This window comes from Apostichopus japonicus, chromosome 19, assembly GCF_037975245.1.
Source record: "Apostichopus japonicus isolate 1M-3 chromosome 19, ASM3797524v1, whole genome shotgun sequence".
NCBI lineage: Eukaryota > Metazoa > Echinodermata > Holothuroidea > Aspidochirotida > Stichopodidae > Apostichopus > Apostichopus japonicus.
In genome coordinates, this window is record NC_092579.1 from 1114124 (window position 1) to 1134082 (window position 19959).

Below are 19959 nucleotides of genomic sequence, written 5' to 3' on the forward strand. Positions count from 1 at the left end.
TTGTTATTAAAAAAGTGAAATGACCAAATCACTTCATAATTAAAGAATTTCTTTTGTTTTCACGTTACTGGCCATTTTCAAAATTTGACCATGGACGCTGGATTAATGACAAAAACATAAATATAGCCATGTATAGTCGATAGGTCAACGACTTTAGTTAGATTATATGAAATGTGTTATTGAGGCCAAAATGTTCAGTAGAACTACTGGAAGGGTGTGGGGGTGGGTGGGGGTGGGGTCGAAAATCCCTTTTCAAATCTTTCAATCAAATATCTTTCTATAAAAAGAGAGGTGAGGAATTATGGAAATGAGAACAATTCGCAATTATGTATTTTTAAGGCACCACGTCATTTTTGACGCCCCTTACCAAGACCCCGATTAATTAACTGGGATGGGGGTTAGGGGGGGGGGGGGTTGAGGTAGGGGAAATGATCCAAAAAATATCCCTCTATTGTTATTTACCGTATGCGTTCATTTAAGTCAAAAGCACATTTTGTCGCCATCAAAGTAAAATTCAAATAAGAAAAATAAAAATTTCAATCGCTAGAGATCTCAAGACTTAGTAAAAGCCAAGGGATTCATTAAAAGACACGTAGAATGTTATTTCATGTGATTAATTTCTACACCATAAAGCAACAGCATGTTATGGGGGTGTAAATGGTGCCCGCCGTTTTGATCCTAGCAGGATTTTCTCCAGAGGCTAAGACAGTCCTGCTAAAATCAAGTCGCCAGGCTCTCATATACTTTTACTTATTATACCTAAACGGGAATTTCCAGTAGATAAAACAGTTTTGGTTAAACAATTTTTTTCTCATTTGGTTTTGTACATATAGTGCAACGATTATTAGACCCCAGATCGGAAATGCTCCTAATTGCCTCCCGAAGCACATGAGGAAAAACAAAAAGAGGGAGAATCCTGTCGTTGTACTTTAATTTTAAAACTAGAGATATTAAATTTGAAATTGAGCATCTCGGGGGATAAATTTATTCCGATGAAAATAGTAGCAGATTTCATTACCCGGGTCGCTATGCATCACCAGAGAGAACCTTGCCGAGCTCCATCTGAAGAATTCATTAACATATGACCAAACGGCCTTTATGTTTTTTATCATCGAGATGCTTGATTGATAACGGTTGCCATACCTTGAATTTTGTATATTTTATCTCTTTTTTTCTTCTTATAAGTGATATTGAGACAATCGTGTTTGTGATTTCCGCCACGGTGAATGATTCGAGAGATCTTGGGAAAACAAGAAGTTAAAATTTAAAGTGACGTACCGTGAGTTATCTGTTAATTCTATATGCTAGACTAGGCAGCTCAGTCACTTCCATTGAAGAGCCTTAATACTTTATCTAACACTGAGACCCGGGTAAATGGTATTCTTGAACCTTTGTATAAATGTTCTTTTTACTACGTAGCCCACTGTTTTAACAGCGGGTAAGGTGAGGATTCTTCAATTGCTTTATTGTTTAACCACCCCTGCCTCTAAACACCCCACCCCACCTCACCCTACCCCCTCACCGCCCCTATTAATTGAAAGGTACCGTGTTATAAACTAATTTTGGAGACGATATACAGTGACCATACATCGTAATATCCTGCTCGTTTTCTCAAAGTCTTTTCTTCCTTTTAAATTGGTTTGCGTTTGTCTTGACATTTTGGAAGGTCACGTGGTAAACGCAAGCTGTGACAAAAGCTTCAGGCTCCATAATCATCTTTCAAAGGAACATTTTAAAAGGAATGTAGATGGGATCATTTGTCTGTATATTTTATTTTCGAGGGGAAAAAGCGTGGTTTTCCATGGCTACACTTATTCAATGTTATTAAACGGAGTGCGCTTAAGCCCCCCGCCCCGCCCCGCCCCGCCCCGCCACCACCCTCCCCCGCCCGGTATTTGAGAAAGTTGTCAAATGTTGGAGCAACAGTCTTTTCTGTCGTAAGATGAATTTAGAGTAGACGCAATCGCAACCATCATCTTTGGGGATGGTGGGAGGGATGAGGGAAGGGGAACGGGAAGGGGAAGGTGAGACATGCTGGAGTTCAGCAATTCAAATGGATAGAGGAGAGAGGTGGAGTAGCAACCAAACGCGAGTTCAAAGAGTTTCGGATTTGCTCAATTTGATATTTGGAGTAGTTGATGACGTAATGAGACGAACTTTAATGGAATGTATTATATACTATTCTACGTCATCATTTCTGTCCGATCCAACAACTAGACGGTGATTTCGTGATTAGCTGAATAGGACACCAGTGCGGCGTGGGAAACTGAATAAGGTGTTATGGTGAGTATAGCTGGTCATCATAATGATTGTCCGTCCAGGAAAGGAGGTGATGTGGGTGTGTGTTGTGGGAGGTGGGGATGTGGGGTGGGGAGGTGGGGTGATGTGGCGGGGAGGTGTCCTATTTACTACTCTAGTAGTGAAATACTAGTAGAGAAATACTACACATAAATAAAAGATACAAACGTATGATTAGCAACGATAGATCAGTCCTGTCACTTTAAGCTAAAGTTACATTTTACTGTATATAAAGTATTACATACATTTTAATATCTGAAGAGAATCCTGCCATGGTCAAAATACCACACCTGGTTACTTTGATACAAGTTTCTCTCTCCCTTTCCCCTTATCATTATATAATCCAGAAATTAACAGCGTCTGTGCGTCGCACCACACACGTGCTGTTGGGAATATCGACGAATATCCGATTTTTATATTTTCCTCAATTAAAATATATATCATCTTCCTTGAAAAACGTATTAAAACCCAAAGTTCATTTAAATATCCAAAATCATCTCTGAACTTTTGAAAATTTTACAAGTACTTTTCACATCGTTATGTCACTTTAAGTGTGAAACTTCAGGAATATACATTGACTTGTAAAACAAGCTGTTATCACTTTATGAGACATCGCTTATACGGCATACAGTACAATGACTCGGCATATATATTCAGAGGAATGGGAAAATGGTCATTGCAACCTTGATTGAAAGGAGCCGCTAAGACCAGCAAGGACACCGATTCAGTTAATCGAATAACCGGACAATTACTCCAGATCGAATATTTCAATTCCAGATGGAAAGATTTATTATTTCTCCGTTTCTGAATTCAACAAAGAGGAAAAGACAATGTTACTACATTAAAGTGAGATTAAAGTTAAAGTTCAACGACTGACGACTTTGAATGTACTTTTAGGATAAATTCCGAACGAAAAAATATCATATACTTTTAAGCATACATTCCACAAGGTATCTGGTCCCGGCAAACACATTAATTAATATGAAGTGAAAAAATGTGATGTTTGAATCACCATGACAACCACAAGTGGCGCACAATTCACACCACTGGCCTCTTAAAAGGGAGAAAATGTTTATTACAGTGAAATACCCAAGTGGATATAACGCGTAAATTTGAAACTTGATGTTAATTCAATAGAGAGAAATGGAGAAACCATTATGACTCAAAGAAATTACTCATTTAATACATCACTAGTAATATTCAAACGTTGTTTTGAATTAAGAATTTGGTAAGTGGTCTTAAAGTACTATCTAAAATTACAAATATTAATTAAAATTTCAGGAAAGGACAATTACTCCAGAGAAGTTCATTACCTTCGATGTATCTAACTATTATATTATCTAAAATGATAAACAATGGTAGGGGTTTACCAATCTCAAACTGTTTAAAGTAAAACAGAACAAAAACTGTTAGGGCGAGAGAGGAAGAAGAAGGTCGGAGGGGAACCTCTGATGGTCAGTCACTAGATTTCTGCATATTTTTGAAAATAAAATTCGGAACGAAAAGTGGTCGAGAGATATACGTTGTTGTGCATCTATGTATCCATTACTATGGGATTTTCATTCGAGATACCATGTTTACAAAAATAAGCTGTGAGTCACAGGCATGCATGTTCCACACTCAACTCTTTGGTAATACGTGAGGGCGTTGTGGTCAAGTGGTTAAGGCAGTGGACTTGGGATCTAAGGATAACAGGTTCGAGCCCTGGCCAGATCATTGTGTCCTTGGGCAAGGCAATTTATCACCGTTGCCTCTCTTCACCCAGGTATATAAATGGGGACTTGCGAGGTAACTTGTAAATATAGTTGCGTGCGCCGGTTTGTGGCTGCACCCTATGGGAAGTCCCCCGGGGGACACGTGGTTGTGGTGCAATGTGGTGCCCCAGGAGAGATTGATTGAATTGTGCACACTTTGGTGTGTGGGTGTGACAAGCTACCAATGACCAGGGGTTAAGTTGTAAAGTCGTGTGAGAGGGCCTTGGCCTTGAACAAGATTGTAAACCTGCGTCAGGAGTGTCAAGTTGACAGATATGGCGCGTTATAAGTGGCCACTTTATTATTATTGCAAAAGTATCTGCTGAACAAAACAATCTTAGTCATATGGTAGAGAAAGATTCATCTTTATTCATCCATCATAAAATGACATGAACTGCTACTGTTACATTACAAACCGTTAAGAACAGTTACATTACACGTCCACTGGTAGAGCAATGAAAAGGGGGGTAGGGGTAGAGAGGGGCTCCTATAATAGCCCCTCCCCACCACCACCTTTTCATTTTTATTCAAGTTACTTCATTACATGGAGAGTATCGCCATCGAAAGTAAAAATAATGAATTAATCATTTCGTCAAAGTTGTTATGAAATATTGCCATAAACTGTATTAAACATAAAAGATAACCACAACTGAATGAAATCATGTTTCTATTCCTCTCTTGCACAGAATAGAGGTTTAGGGCTTTTAAAGCATTTTTGTGCATTTCATACAAAAATCATTTACTCATAGAGTGAGCACTTTCTGCTAGAAGCGGAATCATGAATGGACATATACCAATATCAAAGATAAAAACTTAACGACAAAAAAACTAATTCTTTTAATTGAATTCATTCCTTCAGATCTCAAATTCCATGAACCAGCATGGTCAATGCTGGGTATAACTTTACAAGAGATCATTAATGATTGCATAATGATGGAAAAAACATTGTGTTTTCACATTGTGCATTTTTATTATAATTTTAAACTTTAACATTTTATGCTGTACAGCGCTTTGAGATTTCATGGAAAGCCCTTTATAAGAAGTTTATGTTATTATTATGAAATAAAAAGATTTATTGAGCGTATACACGCTTATTGTTTATACTGCTACACATAAGATGTAACATTTATCAAATGGACAACAAGAAAGACAAAACATATTTCCTTCAAATATGAGACCCCACACCATACATACAATGTAAAAATAAAGTCTACACTACATGTTCTAAGTTACTATTAAAATGAACCATATGCAATATTTCAGTTGCATTACTGCAATATTTCATGTTCCTATGCCTGCCCATTCCTCTCCCCTCTCCCATGGAACATTACTATCCTCAGTCCTATGCCTGCACTGATGTTATAAATAATTAAAAGAGGTAATACTGTCAGGCAGCGACAAGCATATTAGAAACAAAATAACTTAAGCCCGTCTTGGGCGATTAATTGTTTACTTAAAGTGTTGATAACCCAAAGAATTGTAGAAACCATTGAATGATAAGAAGCAATATTAAACCAAAAACATCAATGAATGAGGTAGAGTAACTAGAAATGTACATGAGATCACTGACAGTGACACCATACAATCTCATTTTCTATAACCATTGATCAATACTTGTCATTTTCTCTAACCAATGATCAAACCTTTTGTTTTCTATAACCATTGATCAATACTTTTTATTTTCTATAACCATTGATCAATACTTGTCATTTTCTATAACTATTGATCAAACCTTTTGTTTTCTATAACCATTGATCAATACTTTTCATTTTCTATAACCATTGATCAATACTTGTCATTTTCTATAACTATTGATCAAACCTTTTGTTTTCTATAACCATTGATCAATACTTTTTATTTTCTATAACCATTGATCAATACTTGTCATTTTCTATAACTATTGATCAAACCTTTTGTTTTCTATAACCATTGATCAATACTTTTCATTTTCTATAACCATTGATCAATACTTTTTATTTTCAATAACCATTGATCAATACTTGTCATTTTGTATAACCATTGATCAATACTTGTCATTTTCTATAACTATTGATCAAACCTTTTGTTTTCTATAACCATTGATCAATACTTTTCATTTTCTATAACTATTGATCAAACCTTTTGTTTTCTATAACCATTGATCAATACTTTTCATTTTCTATAACCATTGATCAATACTTTTTATTTTCAATAACCATTGATCAATACTTGTCATTTTGTATAACCATTGATCAATACTTGTCATTTTCTATAACTATTGATCAAACCTTTTGTTTTCTATAACCATTGATCAATACTTTTCATTTTCTATAACCATTGATCAATACTTTTTATTTTCAATAACCATTGATCAATACTTGTCATTTTGTATAACCATTGATCAATACTTGTCATTTTCTATAACCGTTGTCTCCTTCGTTAACCATCTTCTGTTATTGAAATGGCCTATAAATCCTTCTTCATCCAATTTAGTATGTTGGGCATTAAGTCATATTTAATATTCTCCAGAAAGATTTTTCTGTTTCTCAGACTTTGATCACTCCTTTAACATTAGACATATCTGAGTTCTTTCAGCAGGAGTTGTTTACCATGAACCCCCCTCCCCGTCCCCTCACAATAATCTCCATCACATAGATAAGTGATTGTTAGGTCTGTTTTCTCCTAAGACATTATCCAGGAATCTTTTGAGCTCGCAAATTCTTCATAACTGACCAAAGTGACTACTTTGTTGTTCTTGAAGAATAAGCAGAATTTCCTCAAACTTCTCTACATTGAGAGCATACACTGTCATAGATTTCACCACAAGCATTTCAGAATTATTATTTCATTATTTCATTTCATTATTTCATTATGACCATTAACATCATCAATAATTTTAAACTTCTGTCATTGCACTTATCTACTTATTAAAATATAAATGCAAATGGAATAAAATCATCCCTCAAGGACCAAACATGAGAACAAAATCCACTTTTCATGTTTGATAAGAATAATTGCTATAATAACAGAGACATAATATCATGATATTGTATAAAAGTGTAAAAAATTACTGAAATAGTGTTGACATCAGCTAAAGTTCAACAACTACCTTCCCAAGGGATAATTTCTGATTACGAAAATTACCCCCCCTTCACCCTCAATAGCAATAATGATGTTAATTGTTTCATACATATGATGTTATGAACTTTCTTCCAAAAAAAATCCACAATTTATTGTGGAGTCTCTGTGTGATATTACACATTTTATTCCAAAATGTATTTTGCTCATGTAAAAAACACCATTCAATCTCCTCAAACTTAGCAATAGAACTAATTCCAATGTCTGTCTACTCTGGGTGAACATACTTTCACTTAAATCTAAACTATTGCATTAATTCAACAGCAAAATGAGAGAAGATAAGGCTACTTTGGTGGTTCACCTTGTTTCGTTTCAGTATATCAGTATCAACTGATTTTAGTCCTATAACCATTATACCATTACCCCATACCAAGAGAGCCATTAACAAATTCCCTAGCACGGCATCAGTTATCTGCTAGAAGCATTATGATGCATTATTGGAGGCATGCAAACCTTATCCTAAATTAGAGAACATGCCTCCATCTTTACTATGCCTTTGTCTGTTACCTATCCCCAACCGATCAAACTCTGACCAGCCAATCACAAAGCTGTATATAACATCTCTCAAGTCATGAGTATATTACCCTAGTGAGTTTCCTACTTACTGAAGTGGTAGAGTAAACTTCAGCACCCACGCCCACTGGCATGGCACCTCTGCGGGACTGAAGGAAGGGAGGGTCACCACAATTCCCTCACTGTCACTTTTCATCCATTTGACATTCTCTGAGTAGCCTAACATCTGTAACTGCTGAATTTTCTTGGATTTAACACCCATCAGATTTAAAGTGTTAGTTTTTGGCCACTTCAACACGGTTGCATAGACATATGTGTTTGACCGGCCAGTTTTGCTCGTATACCTGCGCAGGAAGACATAAGATAAGTAGATGAGAGGTGAGAGTATGTAAACCCAAAGAGTGAATCTCTGGAAAAGGAAACCACATTAAAACTTATTAAATTTACCTTTATGGAAGACAGACACTAAACCACTATACTTGCACACACTATCTGTTATTTGAATCCAATCAAAGAACTTCTTCTTGTACAATTTGAGACCGATAAGAATATCTTTCTATCTGTCATTTGAACATTTCTAGAGATCACAATCTTGAGGAACTCCTTTTCACAGCAGATGATTCAAAACCTTTTACTGAAGCTTAGAAACATACTTTGATATAAACGAGGCTTCTCAAAGAGAAATATATGAAAAACAAGTGCTCTCACAAATTTTTCTTTGAATTTTGAAAATTTCATTATTGTCAGTATTTTATAACATCTAACTTTGCTTGGTGAACCAAAACCAGCACTCCTATACCGAAAAGTTGACTGAGAATTCTCTCTCACGATAACAGGTTTACTTTCTCTTTTTAAGAGAATAGACGATTTCAGTGTAACTTGCAGATTTACAAGATTCAGAGAAACTTTTTTTCATCCACGCATCACTCTAATATTAGGTCTCCTTTGATGTGTAGGATTAACTTGGATGAACACTTTGACTAAAACGAGATCCAGGGACCTTGCGGAAGAAGTTACTCTTGATTAACATCTAAGGAATTGCTCTCAGTCAAACAAATTACATGATTACCGTTTCTTTAGCTACAGGCTGCACTAAATGTGTCAATTCGTCGTTCTGTCTTCGAAATTCTAACACGGTCACAGGAAACTGACCCCATTTTCTAAAAGGCAATATTGTTATCAGCAGCTTTTTTCTTTACTTATCAGCAAGGTTTGCATCACTAATATATGTAATTAATCAAAACAAATGGTCTACATTTGATCATAGCCCTCTTCTATGTAGAGGGTGCACAAGGTGAGAGTGCCTGGAACCAATCTTAAACACAGATGGCAGCCAGTCGGGACAATTTTTGTAATGCTAATACATCTCTAAACTGTCCTCCCATATCATGCTTCAAAGCACTCATATTGACAATATAAACAATTCCTAATCTTTATCTGATAAAAACATGATATTCCTACTGACACTATGAGTTCTCTGAAGTGGAACATGATAGGACAGTATAGGGAAACATTGTCCCAACTGAGTGCAGATGGAGTACTTTGTATTTCGTAACTACAATGTAAAAACTCTACTGTACTTAATGTGGCATGAACTTGGGGGTGAGGGGAGTGAGGGAAGGGAGAGGAAGGGTGGTTCTGTTTGTTCTGTTTTTTTTCTTCTTTTGGTACTCTTTTCTAATTGTAAAGTTCTGTATATTTTTTTAGGGAGTGTTACTACCCGACAAGCCCTATAGGGTTTTTTAGTACACTTCCTTTCACAAGTTTTGTTTCTTATCTCCTTCTATGTCATATGTCATACTTATGTTGTGATAGAACAAAAATAAATAAAATAAAAAATAAAACCGTAAAGCCCTTGGAGGACTTTCTCCAACAACAATATAAGTAATGCTCTTGTTTGTAAACTGGCTGGATTAATGATAATAACATTGTCCACTGTATTACATTCATATAGCTACATATGCTTAGTTATGAAAGTATCGAGGGTCTTTAGAAGCTATCTGGAGGAGTTGTCCACTGTATTACATTCATATAGCTACATATGCTTAGTTATGAAAGTATTGAGGGTCTTTAGAAGCTATCTGGAGGAGTTGTCCACTGTATTACATTCATGTAGCTACATATGCTTAGTTATGAAAGTATTGAGGGTCTTTAGAAGCTATCTGGAGGAGTTGTCCACTGTATTACATTCATATAGCTATTTGCTTAGTTATGAAAGTATTGAGGGTCTTTAGAAGCTATCTGGAGGAGTTGTCCACTGTATTACATTCATATAGCTATTTGCTTAGTTATGAAAGTATTGAGGGTCTTTAGAAGCTATCTGGAGGAGTTGTCCACTGTATTACATTCATATAGCTATTTGCTTAGTTATGAAAGTATTGAGGGTCTTTAGAAGCTATCTGGAGGAGTTGTCCACTGTATTACATTCACATAGCTATTTGCTTAGTTATGAAAGTATTGAGGGTCTTTAGAAGCTATCTGGAGGAGTTGTCCACTGTATTACATTCACATAGCTATTTGCTTAGTTATGAGAGTATTGAGGGTCTTTAGAAGCTATCTGGAGGAGTTGTCCACTGTATTACATTCACATAGCTATATGCTTAGTTATGAAAGTATTGAGGGTCTTTAGAAGCTATCTGGAGGAGTTGTCCACTGTATTACATTCACATAGCTATTTGCTTAGTTATGAGAGTATTGAGGGTCTTTAGAAGCTATCTGGAGGAGTTGTCCACTGTATTGCATTCACATAGCTATATGCTTAGTTATGAAAGTATTGAGGGTCTTTAGAAGCTATCTGGAGGAGTTGTCCACTGTATTGCATTCATATAGCTATATGCTTAGTTATGAAAGTATTGAGGGTCTTTAGAAGCTATCTGGAGGAGTTGTCCACTGTATTACATTCATATAGCTACATATGCTTAGTTATGAAAGTATTGAGGGTCTTTAGAAGCTATCTGGAGGAGTTGTCCACTGTATTACATTCATATAACTATATGCTTAGTAATGAAAGTATTGAGGGTCTTTAGAAGCTATCTGGAGGAGTTGTCCACTGTATTACATTCATATAGCTACATATGCTTAGTTATGAAAGTATTGAGGGTCTTTAGAAGCTATCTGGAGGAGTTGTCCACTGTATTACATTCATATAGCTACATATGCTTAGTTATGAAAGTATTGAGGGTCTTTAGAAGCTATCTGGAGGAGTTGTCCACTGTATTACATTCATATAGCTACATATGCTTAGTTATGAAAGTATTGAGGGTCTTTAGAAGCTATCTGGAGGAGTTGTCCACTGTATTATATTCATATAGCTACATATGCTTAGTTATGAAAAGTATTGAGGGTCTTTAGAAGCTATCTGGAGGAGTTGTCCACTGTATTACATTCATATAGCTACATATGCTTAGTTATGAAAGTATTGAGGGTCTTTAGAAGCTATCTGGAGGAGTTGTCCACTGTATTACATTCATATAGCTATATGCTTAGTTATGAAAGTATTGAGGGTCTTTAGAAGCTATCTGGAGGAGTTGTCCACTGTATTACATTCATATAGCTACATATGCTTAGTTATGAAAGTATTGAGGGTCTTTAGAAGCTATCTGGAGGAATTAATAAGCTAAATGGATTAAACTGCAATTATAATATTCTGATCTAATGTTCCTGTGTAGCCAGAGCGGTCAACCAGTTTAATCAGAAAGCTGGCCAGCAGGCCTGGAGATTCCTGGCCTTATAAAGTTACATAGCTATCAATCACATGATTGATATTACCGACTGTGGAAAATGTGTCCTAAAGTCAAGTACCTGAACATCAGAAGAGAGTTTTCGATAACTTGACCATTGCAAAGTTATTACCCTTCTGAAAGTTACAGATAAAAATCATTAGAGGAAGTGAAAAAACCCTCTCAGTCACATAAAAGAGCAAAGGTCAAATCCTGCGACATTTTATGACATGGAAATGCCATTCATCACAGAAAGGGTTTGTGTTGGAGAGCTTAGAAAGTTTTCAGACTTTGCCCTCTGATGACCTCAAATGACCTTCACAGAAACCACTGTTTCTTTTACTCAATACGGTGCATGCACATACTAATATGAAGTTCATCCTCGTTTACAACGTTTCAGACTTTGATCTCAAATGACCTTTGAACTCTTCTGCAGAAAACAAAAGGGTTTTTCTCATATATAAGATGCATCCACGTACCAAATATAAAGTTCCCCTACCATAGGTAGTTTTTGAGTTATCGTGTTTACAAGCCAAGATGTCACACACACACCATCGCATACAGTAGATTCCTTTTGCCTCTGGCAATGAATCAGAAGGTGTCCATCCTCAACTTTTCATACTAGAGGCCAACTTGTTCTACAGTTCTCTAAATCTCAAAAAAGACCATTCCTTCCAGGAGTTCTTTTAACATGTGTATGGCAGGCAGGGGAAGGATAGGGGCAGGACAGGTGGTGCAAGGGGGAGGGACGGTTACGGTATCCCCCATGATATTAAATGCCCCTTTCAGAAATTGACACAAATTGTGCAGCCTTGAATCTACTGATAAATCATTTGAGTAAACAAACCAGTGTCACTAATTTCCTGGCTATGAGTCTAATTATCTGTCTAAGAAGATTATCTTTCTTTGGAACAGTAACATATAATATTTAAGCACTCTGCAAAGAAGCCAACTATGAAGTCGTTCAAGCGTAATTAACAGTGATCTTGCCTGGCCATGCAGTTTGTGTACACAAGAGTGATAAGTATCCAGCTCTACAACTTGAGAGCGTGGTGGCCAATAGGCTAAGGCGTCGGACTCGTGATCCAAGGATTGCTGGTTCGATTCCTGCCTAGTTCATTACGTTGTGTTCTTGGGCAAGATGCTTTATCTCACTTGCCTCTCTCCACCCAGGGGTTAAATGGGTACCTGTGAGGTAACTTGTCATTGGGCTCAGTATATAACTGCTGCCGACTGGAGGGATTGTCTCTGGGACAGGTTTTCATTGACCAGGGGTAATATAACGTCTGTAAAGCGCTTTGAGACCTATCGCTGGTATAAAGCGCTATATAAAATATATATATATATCTGGAGGAAGTATAAACTTTCTGCTGAAAACCGGACCTGTGGCCCATATATCGGAAATTCAAGAGTGTTCAGTTCTGTAAGGTGCACTTTCATAGCATGCCCTTCTCAAAGCAATGGGTAGAAATCTCCTTACATGTCTGGTACAAGCACTACCTACTAACAAGAAGAAAACTGATTCTTGGTTTTTCTTACCAAACTCCATGAGTTAGAGAGTCATTTTGATGCTGCCAAGGCTTGGTTGAGTAGACAGCCTCACCATTAACAGAAAGCCACTTGCCCATGTCACGTAGCCGTTCTTCAAAGATGGGGGCTATGCGACCGTCGTGTGTTGGACCAACATTCATCAATAAATTCCCACCGCAGCTGTCGAAGAAACAATATGAAATGTTGATTCATCTAAGGGGAATGATTCTTTTGTCCTGGCAACCTAAACATTCAAACTGAGTATCGTCTGGCCTCTGAAGTCTTACTGTCTAAATGCCAGTGGGATTCACCACATTAATAACATAAAACCAGTTTTCATTGAAAATACAGTTCATTTTCGCATAATACGAAAAGGAAAACAAAAGAAAAACAAGTCCATTTTAACTGTCAATCTTTATATGACATAAGAAAACATGTCAAATGGCAGCCTTCTTACATATCTCAAAGATAAAACATTTTAAATATTAGTCCAGATTGTTTTTTCCAGCCTTTATCTTAATTATATTTATAAACGTGATCATATGACTTCTTTCATGTGCACGAGATGACATAATGTACAAAGCAAATTTCTTGTTTGAAGAAACCGCTTTTTTTTTCTACATGTGGTTCTGCCCATTAACTGCAGGCAAGACTTGAAGCAAGTTCAAAATAAAGGACTTATTATTCTCTATGAGTATTGTCATGAATTTTCCTACTTCCAAAGTGATTTTTTCCAATGAAACGAAACAGAACAGAAACGGTATAAACCACACTGACCATTTGTATTGGAACTTCTTTGAGATACTGCTGGGCTTTAATACAGAGAAAACTTTGAAACTCTTTATTGATATACTATATTTGTATTTCTATTGATAACATACCATAGTGAATCCCAGTAACACTAATCATATTATACTCTCACTTCTTAACATTCCCATGTGACCTTTGACATCTTCAAATGGATAAACAGATGGACATAGAATCCTAATGCCATGACAAACTTGCTTCATTACAGCTGTTAGCAAATTGAGCTAAAATGCGACTAAACCCTCCTTCCTTGCTTCCTTTCTTCTTTCTTACTGATAAAGCAGAGTTGCATAACTTTAGCTTCTCCGCTAAGTTTGCAATCATCATCGTGTAATTACTGGAATGAGCCTAGCTTGGTCAAGCTGCAGTTATATGATCGCCTCCTCATGACCTTAGGCAAGCTTCCTCTCACGGTTTTGTAATTCAACGTTGCCACCATTATTGCAAGCTCACCTGATAGTCTCCATGAGAATTTTGATCAGTTCCTCGATGGTGAAGTAATCATCCAAAGTGGCGTCACGTCGATAACCCCAGGATAATTTATCAATGGTCATGCAGTTCTCCCATTTATGTTTGACCAAGTGGCCTAGAAAGAAAGTATTATACAGACAGAAATGAAGAAATTTGTTACATCATCCACACAAAAATCAAATTCTGAAACTCTTTACCATTACATGTAGGCCTACCCTCACAGGCTGTTTGCAGAACACAAACAGTCTGTACATGTACAAAACAGCTTTTTTTCCCCTCCTGGTTCTTCGAAAATTGTTGCAGAACGAAAGTAAAGAGTTTCTACTGGCGTGGGAAGATTTCAAAAAGATTATTTTCCCAGGTATAGTGAATTATTGACTGATTACTTGGTTGAAAGTAAAGCGGAAACGAGTGTGTGAAGATGGATTTCCCCGTGCTTGTCCCCTCCGTGATTAATGCAACTCTGGAAAAACATCTCTTACTTTGATACAAAATTCATAAGGGTAAAAATCCTCATTGCATTAACGCAAATGTGAGTGGGCAGCAACTGAATGGCCCCAAGTAACAAATATATCAGATGTTCAAACTTGGCAGAGGCAGAAATACTTAGACCTGCCCAAGGGGACATAGAGTCCTGGGAATAAAAAAGTTTGGTATCAAAGGCATCTCTGGCTTGTTTTTCTCCTTCTTCTACTTGTTTTGTATTACATGGAAAGACCTTAATGCTTATTTCGTGTACAGGGCAACAAGTTGGAGAGATGTAACACAGGTCATATTGGACAATGTTTTCCTTCACCTCGCCACAGTTAATGGCTTTAGAAATGTTTAGAGGTCACTTTTCTGTCCCATATTAGCATATTTAACCTTTCTAGAATTTAAAAAAAAGAAGATTCTTAGGAGTTTCTGAATTATACCCAAATTATTGGGAGGTGCTAGAGTCTGTAGACATTAAAATATTTCAAAAAGGAAATATAGTTTGAGAGTTGGGGGGGAAAAGGATTGCTAAAATTGAGGGTAGTTATTGTTTACTTGATGACTGAGGGCAGTTATTGTTTACTTGATGACTGTCAGTTACAAGGCGAGCAGCAGAGTTTTGCAGAAGTTGAAGTTTTTGAAGTTGATGCAAAGGAAGGCCGACTGAAAAGCAAACTGCTGCGATAATCCAATCGAGAGGTGACGAAGGCATGAATTAAATTAATGGTAGAATTTTGTGCCAGGATATATTCCAAATTTTGGCAATTTTCCAAATAGCGTATGAGGCAGACCTACGTTTATTTACCACATGAGTCGACATGCTACCAGAATCATCGAATGTTACACCAAGATTACGATCAGTACAGGAAGGAGCAATACTGATACCACTAATCCGTCTGTCACAAGGAGAAGCAGAATATCTGTCGCTAAATTTGGATGAGAAGTGTATTATTTCAGTTTTGTCATCATTTAGGGCTAGCATATTAGCATGCATCCAATGCCGGATATCACTAATGCAGGACTTGATTTGATCGACGGGGACCGTATACCTCTCTTACAAGTGACATACAGTAGGGTGTGGTCGGCATTCAACAAATAGTTTAACCCATAACAGAGTATAATGTCTTCAAAGAAGGGGGGGGGGGGTTGTAAAGACTAAATGAGACCGGTCCCAGAACTGAACCTTGCAGGATGCCGCAGTCACGTGCCACAGCCTCCGACGCGAGCGATCCAATACTCCTAGGCTGCACTTTACCCTTAAGATATGAACTGAACCATTCAAACACTGATCCGGATATTCCAAACCAATGACACAACCTGTGTAAAAGTATAGTATGCTCGTTTGTTTCGAAGGCAGCACTTAAATCTAATAAAATTAGGATGACATCATTATGCCGATCCGGAGCACTTCAGCACATCATTATGCACTCTAAGAAGTGCAGTTTCCGTACAACAACCCTCCAGGGAAGCTGATTGACATTTAGCATAAAGGTCAGTTTGCCTTAGATTATGCTTTCAGTTGTTTGAACACAGATTTTTCAATATGCTTAGAAAGGAATGACAAATTGGATATCGGGCAGTAGTTTTTAAGATTTTATTTTCAATTTCACATTTTTTAACAGCAGACGGATTATAACTTGTTTGCAGGTTTCCGGAAATTTGCCCGACCTCATAGATAATTTAATTTATATTTCAGTTACATTCGGGACAACTTCATCATTACAATGATTCAGTAGATTGACTGAAAGGGGATCAAGAACACAAGATTTCCGTGGACACGCCTGGATCAGATTTGGTAACAAACTCATGTGTGACAGGCTCAAAACGTGTCGAACCTTAAGGGAGTTGACTGCTGATGGTCAATAGGCATTAGAAGTGGGAGACTTTCTCTAATTTTGAATATTTTGGTCTGAACAAATTTAGCAAACATATCGGGCAATTTCACAGTTGCAACATCAGGCAAAATAGAGGTAATTAATTGCTCTGAACCTATTATACTGTCAATGAGACTAAACAGTTTTTTTTTGGTCTGCGTTCGCTATTCTGTCACGTTGATAATCTGCATGGGGGTCATTCAACAGTTTTCCGTATGAACCTTGAGCTGCTTTGACAATTTCACGACGGACTTCTAATCCAGTTTAATACAATTTCCTCTCCAATTTAAGGCAAGTCACGGCGCGCTTCGAGTTACTGCTCGGAAAACCACGGAGCCCTCTGTTTATCGAGAAACGATTTCATGATAGTTGTTGCCAGATCATTAATGATGGATTTCAGTTCACTGTTGTATTGATTGAATCAGAAATACAGGGGTCACTAAGAGACATTGGGGGTATGAGCCCAGAGAGCGACAACTCTACTCTCTCTTGTAGGACTTCGATGTTAATGTCATTTAATTTCTATACGATAGATAGAAGCTGGGGGGACAAGAAAGGTCAGTGGTGAAGTGAAGCGTGATCAGAAGTTATCAGCCAGTCGTGATCCATGCTTTTAAATAAATTGGCCAGTTTCTCTTTTCATACTAAAGATCCAAGGTGTGACCCTTGTTATGCGTCTGAACATTGACATGTTGATGAAGGCCCAGTGAATGGAGTAGATCAAGGAACTTATGGGAATGAACATTATCGGAGGCTTCAACGTGTATGTTTTATTCCCCAAGTATTATCAGACGTCCCCGAGAATGAATCACCTTTTCAGAAAAGTCAGTAAGAAACTCCGACAGATTTCCGGATGGGGGGTCTGTACACAACAGCATGACATATAACTTCAGATGTGACATGCACATTAGCTTCTAACAACTCAAACGTTTTGAAATGTGGGGGATTGTTGAATCATAATTTCTAATTGGATTAACAATTAGGAGACTCCTCGGTATCTGGTGAATATCAAATCCACTCAACACCGACTGAACACATTGTGTTATTGTTATATCCCAAGTAGCTAGTGAACCAAGTCTCTGTCATCACAAACATGTCAGTATCATTCTGCAATATTGAGTCTGCCACGAGCGGAAGTTTTTTAACAACAGAACGAGCATTCCATAAAGTAAACGAGACCGGACACTTTAGTATATATTTGTTAAATATTTTAGGAATATGAACTAGAACCCTAAATCTTTTTTCAACTGTTTTAGGAAATGTTGGACGGTGACCCGATGATCTGTTCAATTGGAGTCAGTTCATTGTTGCCATTGTGCAAATCTGTTGCTTCACACGTAATGGTATTATGAGGTCGAAGCCGTGTACATTCGCCTGCTCGACAACCTCTGTTTTTCCAGATTCTGTTTGTCTTTAAACAGTTAAATAAATTAACTTGATGACTGCAGGAAGTTTTTGTTTACTTGATGACTGCGGGCAGATATTGTTACTTGGATGACCAAGATTTTGTTGTTGTTTGCTTGATGACTGAGGGTGGTTGTTTACTTGATGACTGAGGGCAGTTATTATTTACTTGATGACTGAGGGCTGGCAATCCCCATCCCCAACATCACATAACACACGCAGACAAACTCTAGCTAAACCTGAACAAATGATTACAACTAGACTGATGGATATATTTTGTTCCATTTATATAAAACCTGATCTAAAACCAGAAGTTTGTCAGATGAGAACTTTGCTTACATTTGGTATTCTGGTCATGGAATTTTTATATAAATGATACATAGTGACAAAGACCAGTACAAGGAGATGGAAGCCAGAATGGAGAAGTAAAGCTTTAACAAACTGGATATTAAGATTTGATGTTTGATGTAATATATCCTTTCAACGCACTGGGACGATCCCTACACATGATTCATATGTGAATTATCTGATTAAGATCAACATCTATAAAGAGAGTTCAGTTTGTATATTTACCTGGATTGTAACGATCATCGCAAGAGAAGAATCCACCATGGGTGCATTTAGCCTCCTTACCCCATCGATCATTTGTGACAACTGTATCCTTTACTGGGCTGTATGAGAGTAGAAACAAATGAATGGTTTGACGATGCTGTATGAGAGTAGAAACAAATGAATGTTTTGACTATGCTGTATGAGAATAGAAACAAATGAAGGTTTGGACCACGCTGTATGAGAATAGAAACAAATGAATGTTTTGACTACGCTGTTTGAGAGGTGAAAACTGAAAGACTAATGTTTTGACTACCGTATGCTGTATTAGGGGCAAAAACAGATTTAATGTTTTGACTATGTGTGAGGGGTGGAAACTGATGGATTAATGTTTTGACTATGCTGTATGAGGGGTTAAAACAGACAGATTAATGTTTTGACTATGCTGTGTGAGGGGCAGAAACTGATAGATTAATGTTTTGACTAAGCTGTCTGAGGGGCGGAAATAGGTTCATGTATTGACTATCCTGTGTAAGAGGCAGAAACAGACAGATTAATGTTTTGACTATGCTGTGTATGAGGCAGAAACAGATTGATGTTTTGACTATGCTGTTTGAGGGGCGGAAATAGGTTCATGTATTGACTATAGGCTGTGTATGAGGCAGAAACAGATTGATGTTGTCATGTTGTCAGAAATCAAGGACCAGAATATGAAACCACAGGAGTGAGTTTAATACTGTACAACCTTGTTGACTATAGGCTGTGTGAGGGGCAAACACAGATGGATGTTTTGATATGGTCAGACTTTAAGAACTTGGAACATGAGTATGGTAGAATGAGGGAACTAGTTTACAACCTCACCTACCAACCTGTGCAGTGTGCTTGATAATACACTTCTTGGTTCTTGGTTCAATTCTTGGTTACAGCAACGTTCACAACTTCTTCAAACAAACCTCTCATTATAGAGCCAAGCCAAGAAATGTGTCGAGTTCCAATATTCACTTCCGGCTTCCCAGTCACCGTCAGCCCAAAGAACCTCTGGTTTGTAAGTATTGACTAGTTCGCTCAACTGAGGTGTCATCACCAGCTGAAAGAGGTCAAGGGTCAAATGTCACGCGTAGCTATCAACGTTTTATAATGTACCAACGCGATAGTGCTCAACTAGCTTCAATAGGCTCACTTGATGAAATGAACAATTTGAGAGTATTTCCTTCTGCAGATTAGGCTACATCACAGCCTAGTTAAATCTGCAGCCTGGCATGAAATTTAATTGGTAGATCAATGCAGATTGTTTGTATTTGGAGACAGCCAGTTGAGACCAGTTTTAAGAGGTAAGTATACCACACTACATGCCACACGGTACTTTCAAGCATACTCCACTGGAAGCAAATATATGGCAAAAGTAACATATCCATAATCTAACAGCAACAGGATAAATTCAGAGTGCTG

General features: G+C 37.3%; 1 protein-coding gene across 4 annotated transcripts in view; it reads right to left on the reverse strand.

Annotated features, from left to right (window-relative positions):
* Window positions 1-4401: 4401 nt before the first annotated feature.
* The window catches only part of LOC139960153 (alpha-L-fucosidase-like), a 111765-nt gene continuing 96207 nt past the window's right edge, over window positions 4402-19959 (reverse strand). For all 4 annotated transcript variants that reach the window (XM_071958308.1, XM_071958305.1, XM_071958307.1 and 1 more), the window contains exons 5-9: window positions 19464-19597; window positions 18535-18632; window positions 14192-14324; window positions 12941-13111; window positions 4402-8026 (exon numbers count right to left, since the gene is read on the reverse strand). In XM_071958308.1, the coding sequence (XP_071814409.1) occupies window positions 7771-8026; window positions 12941-13111; window positions 14192-14324; window positions 18535-18632; window positions 19464-19597 (792 nt within the window). In that variant the 3' untranslated portion in view covers window positions 4402-7770. The remainder of the gene's footprint in view (window positions 8027-12940; window positions 13112-14191; window positions 14325-18534; window positions 18633-19463; window positions 19598-19959) is intronic.